This window comes from Gastrolobium bilobum, unplaced genomic scaffold, assembly GCF_033153095.1.
Source record: "Gastrolobium bilobum isolate Gb01-03AN ecotype WA unplaced genomic scaffold, APGP_CSIRO_Gbil_v1 utg5903, whole genome shotgun sequence".
NCBI lineage: Eukaryota > Viridiplantae > Streptophyta > Magnoliopsida > Fabales > Fabaceae > Gastrolobium > Gastrolobium bilobum.
In genome coordinates, this window is record NW_026899498.1 from 808175 (window position 1) to 820246 (window position 12072).

A 12072-nucleotide genomic window follows, 5' to 3' on the forward strand; every position below is an offset into this window, starting at 1 on the left:
CAGCTTCCATTATAGACACTGACCGTGTTTCCCTGTGCATCACAGCAACCACCGTTGGGGCTACCTCGAATGGCAAATGCATTGACAGCTGATCGGGTTAGTGATGGAATAAGACAACTTGAGGTGGTTGCCATCTAATGGGCCCCACATCGCTTCACGAACGTGGTCAAGTAGGCCATAGTAGTGGGCATCCTGGTAAAACTCTGTACGTGAAATGAAATGATGGGTGGGATGTTGAGGTAACCAGCTCGGAGAAGGCCGAGGAGGACAGAAAAACAATCTGGGTTGCGAATCCCAGGTTTCATTCAACATTACCACCAACATGGAATTGGGCCGTGCCTTTCTAAGAGTTTCTAATGTTGTTTCGAAAACTCTTTCTCCAACGTTTAGCGGAACTCTGTGCATTTTGATAGGGAGAATGATAGGAAGCGGGTGTTCCTATCATAAGAACATGAAAGGGAAAATCTAGAAGAAGAGCAGAGTGATTATAAAGTTTTTATAAAGTTTTTTTTTTGTGTACATCCATCCGCACACTTTTTTTTTTGTAGCTCGGTTGCGATCAATGAAGAGTTCCTTATCCTAGGTTTCATTCAACATTACCACCAACATGGAATTGGGCCCTGCCTTTCTAAGAGTTTGTTTCAAAAACTCTTCCTCCAACGTTTAGCGGAACTCTGTGCATTTTGATAGGGAGAATGATAGGAAATGGGTTCCTATCCTAAGAACATGAAAGGGAAAATCTAGAAGAAGAACACAGAAGGAAAACGAAGAAGAAGAGTAGTGTTATTAGATGTTGAGCAGAGTGATTATAAAGTTTTTTTTTTGTGTACATCCATCCGCACATTTTTTTTGTAGTACATCAGGGAATCATTGATCTCCATATCTCTCTGCAGTCTGCACAATACACACCTCTGCACCGCCGCTACACACTTCTGCACCATTACACACACCCCTGCACCACTCACTAGGCTTAATTCTAGACTAGTGCTATATGTGCTTGTAATTTTCTCTATATGTGCTTGTAATTTTCTCTATATTAGTTCCTTAACAACATGGAACACTAGTGTAATTTTTTCACTCCGGAATTTCTATACAAGATTGGAAGTTATTAACGAAAATTACAATTGTAAATTTGTATTTTTTTGCATCTATTTTTTCTTTTGTAAGGTTTCTGAAAGTTTCTCTATAACATAGAAAATAACAATTACAAATTATTATTAGTATTTTGGAGTACATCACTATCACTGTCTACTATCACTGGGAATCATCCAACACACACCCACGCTACAAACACCTCTGCACAATACAAACATAGCTAGTGGTACAGTAATTATGAAGTTAACAACCAATTGGAGAGCATTGAGGTTGATAAGAGAAGGTGATGCGAACAACGAGAGTGTGTCATGCTCATAGCACACCGGCCTCTCTTTTCGTGAAGCAGCATGAAGGGGGGAGGGAAAATATCATGAAGAGGGAAAGGAGAAAAGAGAGAGAAGGGCTGTTCAAATCTAATCCTATACGTTCAAATCTGAAAGGAAAGGATAAAATAAATTCAAAGTAAATTCAACTAATATGATGGTAGCTTCTAGAATAACCATAAGGCTGTCACATCACATCATGGTACCAAATAAGCAGAGGCCTCGTCGGTGAGCAAATATATTGTGATCAGGGACCAAATCACCGCCAGAAGGGGGGGGGGGGGGGTCTCTCTTCAATTTGAATTGGGCTTGCTCATCACGTGTCAACGGGTCACGCAGAGCTGTTCCTACGCACCACATGGCACGTTTTATCTTCAATTTCAATTGTTATTTTTTTGGTGCTTTTGTTTTTCTTTTGTCACATGTGGTTATAGTGCTGCATAACTCTAAGTTGGACTTGTTCTTTGTTTTGTTGATTGTTTTTTTAGTCTATAATTTTTTTTTTGTTTCTCGTTTACTGTTTTGACTACATTTTTCGGGTTCTATTTGTTGTTTCCATGTGTTGCGGCAATTGGGTTTTGCTTAATTTTTGTTGGGATTATTTTTAAGGGTTGACTTCAGATTGGCGCGTCAATTTGTGAATATTTGTGTGTTTTTGGGGGTCTCTTGCCTTGTTGTTGTGAAATGGATATGCTATTGCTACTTCTGTGGAATTTTCAGTGTTTTGGAAGATTAGTGCTTGTGGCTGGATTATGTTGAACATATAATTCTTGTTGTCTGTGTTGATAATTCTTAGAAAATTGCTAGAATTGTAGAGCATCCGAAAAGTAGTAAAAAAGTAAATATTAGTTTTGGTTGTATTGGTAATAGTTCTAATCTGGTTTTGAAACTTAGCAAGATATACCGTTTTTTCTGAATTAAGTGTGGGAGTAATTTGAATGTTTTCAGAACACTGCTTACTTTTCTTAGAACGTAATAAGATTTATTTATTTATTTATTTTATGGGGGGTGGGGGTGGGGATGGAAGGAATGAATTGTCTTGCCTTGCTCTAGATTTTTATTTGGGCTTCATTTAGATGACGGACTCAAGTATACAGCTTTGTAAATTCCGCATATGGACGAGAGATCATTCAATTCAAAATCAATTCAAAATCAAATGTAATTTTCCCTTAATATATATATATATATATATATATATATATTTTAATTGTTACTGGTTCTGAGTTCTGGTAGATCATCCTTTAACTAAGTTGTGTTTGATGATATTATTCTGTATGGCGGCTATGTTTTTCCTTTAGGCTTCTTTACTTCCTGGTATAATCATTATATTAGGTGAGGGAGATTTTACTTTATATGTACTCTTTGCTGTTTTGGAGGTCTTCTGTATTTGAGTAATTTGACATAATTAGTGGGCAAGAAATACTAAGATTTTTTAAAATTTTTGCAGTTTGCTTGCTTTGGTAAAAGATGGTCTCTTCTAGGCCTCTATTGTTCATCTTGTATTTCAAAACTCTGTAATACTTATATACTACTTTGTAATATCTCACCCCTCCTCTTGACAATATCATATTATTAAATAACTAGAAGAAGAAAAGACTTGGATTGTTAGTTTCCAATTCTCAAATGTACATTTCTTAGTTCTGATTTAAAAATATTGTGTTCTACTTGTGTAAAAATATTGCATATTTTATCTCTACATATTATATAATTGGTAATTTGGTATTTCTGTTCTCTTTTTGTGCAACAGCCTGATGTGCCCAAAGCAAGATTGTTGTACCTATTGTAAGAACAAATCAAATGCCATCCCTAAAAAATGAAGAGCAAAGTAAGCGGGAGCTGTTTAACAGAAAGAAAGGATCTTCATGTGTGTCAGAAATCAAAATTAATTTGCTAAAAAATACATGCTCTAAAACCATGATTTCTTCCCAAAAGGCAGAAATAGACACTACTATTCAAAATTGCCTAGATGGTAAGCCGCAACTTGAGATGGCTTTTTATTCAATCTTTCTTTGATATTTCTGTCTAAGTATCTTTGTAAATTCTTTTTTGTTTTTCTATTTAGTGTCTTTACCAATGACTTGTGCTTTTGCTTCACTTCATGTTCTTTTTCAGTTTATATTTTGCTGGTTTTCAACATATTTAATAACATGCTTATGATATTAAGCATTCGTGTGTGGACATGTAAAATCACTGATTTTTTCATCATTATGGACAATTGATGACTTTGTTAAAGTTCATAATTTATGAAAACCCCCGAATAGCTGGTGCTTTAATGGTTGAATTGTTGTTTCATATGTTTTCTTGTCATAAAGATAGTTCTTTATGAATAATCTTTTGTCTTTTAGAATTTACTAACTTTAGTTGAGAAATCAACAGTCAAAACTGAAAACTTTATGAGCTTATGAATTATCTGGGATAACTTAAAACTGCAATAGGGTTGAAGATGTTATTCCCCCCCAATTTACATTTTCCTCGGTAGTGTTTTTGGAGGTCAATAGAGCCTGTGATGCTTACCCCCCTCTTATCTTTCTATATGGTTCCCTCTTATCTTTCTATATGGTTATGTTAATTTTTCCTGCAGAGAGTCTTCTGTCCCACTAATAAATTTCTAATTTTATTTTCCTGCCCTCTCTGTAAGGTGTGATCAAGTTTCTTTATGATTTTGTATTTTTTATGCATATCCACAGTTGTTGTTAGGCAATAAGTGTCTAATAAGGTTGGTGTTGCACAAGGAGGACAACCAGCCAAGTGGAGAGTATATTCCCGTAGGAATGAACCAAGAGAAAGTAAAAACAGTTAGGAAATCAGTTTAGTAGACAGTTAGGGAGAAAAAGAGTGAGAATGTATAAATAGAGGAATTAGCCTTTGATGAGGACACTTTTTTATAGAATATTCTTTAGGCTGAGTTGTATCCCAGAGAAGGGACTGCTCGACTGCTCACTTGTGAAGGGCCACAGCCCTTGTAATGATACTTTTTGAAGTAATAAAGAAGTTCTCTTTCCATCGTCTCTTCTTGAATAACTCCCTTGCTTCTTGTGCATTCTGTTTTTCTCTCTATTACAAGGGCCGTAACAGTGTCATTATTTTAAGGCAAACCGGAGAATAAACACAATTTAATGCATGACAAGTTTTGGTGTTTTTTCTTCCTTCCCCTCTTTTTCCCCTCTTTTGTTATTTTGTGTTTTCTCATTCGTGGAATTTGATGATCTATTACATCTGCATTTGTCAATGCCTTGACTGTCCCGCATTGCGTTTGTGAAGAAAATTAGGTTTGGACATGAAATGTCTGATAAAGAAGGGGGTTAACAAACTAGAAACTGATTCAGAACTGTTCATTTTTAAACTAATTATGAAAATATATAAATTTGGACTAGTTTCAAGATATGTTTAGTTTGTCTAAAGTTTGATTTTAAACTAGTTTAATATTTAATGTTTTAGTGTGTATCTCTATCTTTTAAATTTCAGATAAAGTAAAAAGAAAGAGAGCGAGAAATGATAAATTTTTAAATTCATAATTTTTAAATTTTAAAGCCAATTTTTTACTGGATTTGATTCAAACTAGTTTTGAGATAAAAAAAAAATTTAATGAAACGAGTTTTTAAGAAATTCCTAGCACCTTGTACGGGGTTATCTGGCTTTTAAAGGTTGGCAAACACCCCATAGTAAACAATATTCTCTCCTAGATAAAATAAATTTTACTATTTCCAAATTAAATAGATACTTCTAGAAGCTTTGTTTTGGTTATAGTGACAGTATAGACGAAATATTTCTAGAAGCTTTTGAGTGTAGTTAGCTTTCCTGTTGGAAAGGTTTAATATATTAGAACACATTGAAAGGATAATAAAGGACCATTGGTAGGGGATGTGATGGTTCAATTCAATCTAATGTAAGCTAAGCGTTCCATAGCATTTTAAAAATAATAGTTTTGTGTTGACTTTGATAACTTGTCAATCATTACTCTATACATGTATTCGTGACATTTGAACTTTTCCATAATGAACAACTGACATAATCCGTTCTCTTTTGTTAGGAACTAACCAACCCCAGTACAGCAAACTTGGAAACAATTTTTTCTCCTGCTTTTGAGCCCATTGAAGTCCATTCACAACGTTATACTAATAAAGATGATTCACAACGTTATACTAATAAAGATGCAGGTATCACAATTCTGTTCTCTTTCTGTTTATGTCTGTGTCTGTAGGGAATATCTGTGAGAGTAGTGGCTTATTGTAAGAGGGAAACGAGCAAACCATGTCTATTGGATCATGCACACGACACCAATATATGTAAATGCCCCAAAACACACACACACAGAGAATGAGGTGTCAAACTTTTGATTTGACATGACACCCGTGTCAAATGCCCCAAAACACACACACACACATATAAAATTTATTAGAGGCTCCTGGACTTCTGCTTTTCTGCTCAGAATCCGACAGAACTTGATTGTAAATTTTTATTTTTATTTTTTTGAGATGGAAAATAAGCTTTATTATGCAACTCTATTATTTGTTTTTTAGTAAGTTTTTGTGAGTTGGCTTCCTGCATATGATCCAACCTCTATAAAAGTGAATTTCTTTGGCATCTGACTGCTGCTCTGCTATTTATATATCTTCTAAACTGAAAGAGAATTCCTTCAATGCCTTCATATTCTTGAAGGATTAAATTATTCAAAATTGACAGGTTGTACAAAAAACAGTTTATCACAATCGTACTTGTTTCCAATAAACTCCTATATAGTTGGGATCTATTACATCAAATTTCTTTCTCTTTTAGTCATATATCTGTTGCTATGTTCTGCATTGAATAGCTTATGATATGTTATATTGTTACTTGGATGGGTCGTTTCTTGTTTATTATTGGAATTTAGGATCAATACATGAATTTAACCAAGTTCTATTGGTTATGCATCTGCCGCAGAGTTTTCTTTTTATTTAGTTTCGGGGTCATCGTCAATGATAAATAAGCATAATATAGAAAAATTTCCTGTGCAACATCAGTATATAATTTGCCATAACCCCAATAGTCCGTCATTTGGGTATCTAGCTGCAAAAAACTATTATTAGATCCTTCCGCATGGACTTTTACTCCCTATGCTGCTTACACTGTACATTCACTTGCATACGATAGAATTATGATGCAGGGAATTAGTAGGCTTAGAATTCAACGTATCAAAATGATACAAACCTTGGGAGAGCTTTACCCAAAAGTTAGCCCATAAGGTAGGTCAGAGAAAGTGAAAGAAAATGATAGAAAGTGAAAGTGAGAGAGAGAAAGAGAGAAAGATCTGAATGTGAAAGTGTATTTTCTATTCTGATGAAAAGTTAGTACATGCAATGTGTTGTCCTGTATATAAATCTCAGGTGCAGTATAGTTGGGACTTCCACATGTTGTATGTATCAACCCATCTGCCTGAATTTTTCATATACGAGTCAATCACAAAAAATGACATAATTTGCCTTGAGGTGTGGTTCAAAGAATATCTCACCTTAATATGCTGAGGCAAAGCACTAAGGTTAAAATTGGTTATTTTTGTTGGGAAATTCGTTCCCTCAAACTCCAATGTCAAGCGGGTTCAGGGGAAGCCCGTGGCGGGGAACCACCACCAATGAGCTAAGGCTACACCAACCGTAGCAAGTGGATCCGACACCATGTCTCAACCCAAAACCTTAAGGCATTTGGTTCATGGGTCCTTTCACTTATATACTATTCATTTAGCTCATTACCAACCAATGTGAGACTCATCACACTTGAATATCTCAACAATTTTTATGTTCCCTTTTGCATCCAATAGTACATTCTCTAGCTGCAACAAGATATCATTTTTGTGTTAAAATGCAAGCCTTACAGAACCCAAAATATTTGTAACCATGGAACATAGTTTCAATTAGTATCTAACCTTGAGATCCCTGTGGAAGACACCTTTATTGTGGCAGTAGCTCACACCATCAATCAAATGTTGGAACATCTTCCTGCCATCAGCTTCTGGAAGTTTACCTTTAGATGCCTGTGAAGACAAGTTCATTGATCATCATTGCCTATAGATCATGTATATAATATATATGAGTAACTTAGGCAAATGCTCCTTACAAATTTTTCGAATAACTCTCCTCCATTCGCGTACTCAAGTACCATATAAGTTTTGGTTTTGCTAGCCAAGAACTGCATAATTACAGATACAAATCATAATCAGGACATCAAGTTTTCAAAGCCAAGCGTTGCAAATGATATTAAATTTAAGTGTTTGTGCTACTTAGTAATTACACGTGGCTAATACGTATTTTGATGCAAAGCTATTTTTTTTTTTTTTTTTTGGTAAATTCATGCAAAGCTATTTAAACTATATACTAGCAATATAATTATTGATTAAAAAATTGATAAAGTATATATATATATATATATATATATATATATATATATATATATATATATATATATATGAGGTGGATCAGGTTATATTTATAAACTTTTTTGTTTACAAACTCTTACAAACTAAACTAAGTATGACCGGTCATACTTTAATCATGCAGTGTACGACCGGTCGTACTTAGTGTAATTTGTAAAAAAAATTTGTAAACGGATCCTATCCCATATATATATATATATATATATATATATATATATATAGATATACACCTATTTTTTGTCATAATTTTAACTATTATTTTTTTAATTAATGATTATAACCCGTAATTTATCCTATAAAATATAGCACAATCCAAATTCCTATTCCTCGTATATCTAATGTTATTGGGCTAATTTTTTTTTCAAAGGGAGACTTATTTTATTTTATTTTTTGGGAAACGACAGTGTCTTTAATCTTAATTCTTTGTATAACTGGGTAATACATCAGCACATATGTCAACAAATCGTGATCATATTGCAATAAACTATACGTACACCAATATTTTCTATATGTGAATTCTGATTCTTTGATAAATAAAGCGTTAAATAACTTGACGTCTCATCGTGAAGGATCTGATTCCTTCTAAAGTCGCTTCTTTTGAGTTGATTACTTTCATTAGTTAATTTACTATTTATTAAGATTAATTAAGAAAATGTCAAAGTAATTGAACTTATCGGTAATGGGGTTGGGGAAACTTACCAGCAACCACCAACGCCTATATATAAAATGCTATATATATTCACAATTAATCCATAAACTCAAACTCACACTCACACATCACAAAGCAATTTGATATTTTCTTACTCTCATCACTTCTTGCATTAGTCTTTTCCATCATCATGGGTGTTTTCACTTATGAAGGCGAGCACGTTTCTTCCATCGCTCCTGCAAGACTATACAAAGCCATTGTCCTGGATTCTAGCAATGTCTTCCCAAAAGTTTTACCAGACTTTATTAAGAGTGTTGAAATCATTGAAGGAGATGGGGGGCCAGGATCCATTAAGAAGCTCACTCTTGGTGAAGGTAAATTAAGTTTAACTATGTATGAAATATTTAGTATTAGAGATATTAATATAAAATCATTAACGTATTCATCATTTAGCATTTTAATTTATTGGGTTGAAGCATTGCATGATATTAGAGTTTGTGATCATGTATGAGTAGGATACGTGAAGCAAAAGGTAGATGCGGTTGATGCAGAAAACTACGTGTACCACTACAGCGTAATTGAAGGCAGTGCTTTGCCACACCCATTGGAGAAGATCTCTTATGAGCACAAAATGGTGGAAAGCCCTGACGGTGGATGCATCTTTAAGTCCATTACCAAATACTACACCAAAGGCGAAGCGCAGCTCCCAGAAGAGTTTCTTAAGGCTAACAAGGAAAGTTCCGCTAGGTTCACGGAGGCTTTTGAGGATTATCTTTTGGCTAATCCTGATTACAACTAAAAAACACAGCCTATTCAGTTTTCGATGTTATGATATATATGTTCCTTAAGCGGTCTCAACTATCATGTTGCTTTAATCACTTGCGAGTAATAAACATGGCTTTTATAAGAGTTAAGAGTTAAGTGATTGTGTAATGTTATAGAAATTTATTTTGCATGCCGTAGTTTTTTTTTCTTCTTCAAAAAGTGTGAGCCCACAAAATATTGTGTGTGTAGAAAAGTTTGTTGTGTCATGTTAAATGACAAATGCAAACTCCAATAAACATTTGAATAAAAGTCAGTAGATTTGGTACATTGAAGAGGGATTTGAGTAATTTATAGCAGGTTATGTGTTCAATTTTTATTAATATAATAAAAAAATATTTGAATAATTGTGGGAGAGATGTGAGATTATTTAGGAGTTGTCTGTATGTGTACATAATATCGTTACACTTTTAATGGAGGAATAATATGGACGCATCTATTTGTGACATCATAAATAGTACAAAATATTTCTTTACTCCTTCCTGAGTTGCATAAGACACAAAAAATTACAGATGAGACTTGGCGGGAAGAGACAAACTACGTCCTTTGAGCTTGTTTTGTTTGACTGGAATATTTTCCGTGAATCTATTATATATATAAAGGAAAATCAAAGCAAACTCCTTTTGTGTTCACACAGTGAGTACACAGTGCGTTCATACTTGAAACCCTCCAAACCCTCCAAAACACTGATGTGTCAAATTTTGATTCATCCTAAGCTGTGTGTTCACACTTGCATTAACTTAAAAAAAAAAAAAAAACATAATAATGACTTAAGTGTACAAAAAACAAAAATGAAAGGTATGAGTCTTGGGAAATGAAAAGTTTTTAATTGACCCACTATCATTAATTGTTGTATTGGGAAATGAATTAACTTAAAAAATAAAAATAAAATCGTAATAATGATTTAGTGTACAAAAAATGAAAATGAAAGTTATGAGTCTTGGGAAATGAAAGGTTTTTAAATGACCCACTACCAATAATCCTATAATATATTATAATTATAAAAATATCTTAATTTTCACCTTAAAATAATATCATTTTAAACTCATCAAAAATAATTTATCTCCATTGATCGGCTAAATACTTTAAATAATAGTAATATGAGTGGTGATAAAACCATTTAAAATTATATCAGAAACAAATTTTATGAATTAGTATCTTAAAAATATTGATTAAATAATATTTAATATTCTAGAGAAAATATTTTTAATATCTCAAATAAATAATTTTTTCGCTTTTTTTCTTTCAATCAGTACCTTGACCGCTCATTAACAAATTCGTATCTATTAATTGTCTTCTATGAAAGGTATGAGTCTTGGGAAATGAAAAGTTTTTAAATGAAAAGTTCTGGTGATTAAGTGTTGCAAGGTTCCCAATTTTCACAGGAAGAATTTTAATGATAATGTGGACATGATTCTGATGGATGAACAAGTAATTGTTTCGCTGACTATTGTCGTGCGAATGTTTTGGTGTGTTTTTTTGTTTTCCATTGATATAAGTTTCGCTGATTAATGCCGTTCAATTTTTTGTTGTCTTTTTTTGTTTTGTTTCTTTTGTAGGGTGGAAAAATACATGCCACGGTTAAAGGTACTTTGCAGGTCCGCAAAAAAATTCAAGAAGGAGATGTTTATTTCGTGAAAAATTTTAAAGTTGGATTGAACGCTGATATGTTCAGGCCAACTAGGCATGAATATCGTCTGTCTTTCAATTTGAGAACTGACGTGAAATCCACGTTTGATGCTTCTATTCCTGTCGATGGTTTTGATTTTGTTGATTTTGAGCTTATTGAGAAGGAAGCACCCAACTCTCCTTATTTAGTAGGTAATATATTTTGTCTGTCATATAAATAAATTCTTATTGTGTCCTCGAGTTTTAATAGTTTCTACTTATTATTTGTTCCATAGACGTTGTCGGTTTACTCACAGGAGTAGGGGATGTTGTTGAGCATGTTGTCTCTAGTAGGAAGACCAAAATGATTGTCTTAGAACTTGACAACCTCAGATTTTAATTTTATGTGTGTAAAATAGATGCTATATGTCTATAATGAATAATCGTATTTTGTTATGTGTAATCTTTTGATATTGGATTACTTCATGCAATCTCTTCGATATACGGGTCACAAACTGGAGTGTACTTTATGGGAACATTTTGTGGACAAAGTGCAAAACTTCTTGGCAAATAATCAGTCTTCCCAGAATGTGATAATAGTCCAGCTTGCAAAGATAAAGTCTTTCAAAGGTGTTTTTTTTTTTATAAAACGGGTATTCTACATGTTCATCTTCCTCTTTTAATTATTTTGTGTTTTTTTTTTGTAAAGGTAAAATTGGAATAACAAATACCAAATATACAAGGAAGTATTTCAAAGATTAATGTAGTTGATTTGATTATGTTTAGACACATTTTTTGCAATGTAAGCAAAAAATATGACTCATATATGCTTATTTGCTTAAGGTGCCCTCAAATCCCGTTTAGACAACATTTTTTTTTTGTCCTAAATAAAAATTAATCCTTATCTTTTTTTTTTCTGATAGTATTACTTTTGTCTTTTAACATATTAATGTAATTTATTTAATGAGTTTTTGCCTTCTATATCGTAGGCACAAGGAACAGAAATCATATAGCAAATGACATAATTGGTAACTGTTGATTTTTAACTCCATATTTGCTTGATGTTATTATACTATGTGTGGTATGCATTTTTATTTTTATATCCCTTCCTCATGTTAACATTGTGCAGTATAACGTATTATGGTGTATTTTGATGTTTTATAATGCAA

The 12072-nt window shown here is 33.2% G+C and overlaps 2 protein-coding genes across 2 annotated transcripts; both read left to right on the forward strand.

The window, feature by feature from the left end:
* The first annotated feature begins 8663 nt into the window (after positions 1–8663).
* Positions 8664–9272, forward strand: LOC133290723 (major allergen Pru av 1-like). Its single transcript, XM_061488860.1, has 2 exons — positions 8664–8856; positions 8986–9272. The coding sequence occupies exons 1-2, from the start codon at positions 8664–8666 to the stop codon at positions 9270–9272; spliced, it is 480 nt and encodes a 159-aa protein (XP_061344844.1).
* Positions 9273–10705: 1433 nt separating this feature from the next.
* LOC133290699 (uncharacterized) lies at positions 10706–11303 on the forward strand. The gene is made up of 3 exons (XM_061488827.1): positions 10706–10726; positions 10855–11116; positions 11221–11303. Exons 1-3 carry the CDS (start codon positions 10706–10708, stop codon positions 11301–11303), a joined length of 366 nt encoding a protein of 121 aa, XP_061344811.1.
* Positions 11304–12072: the final 769 nt, after the last annotated feature.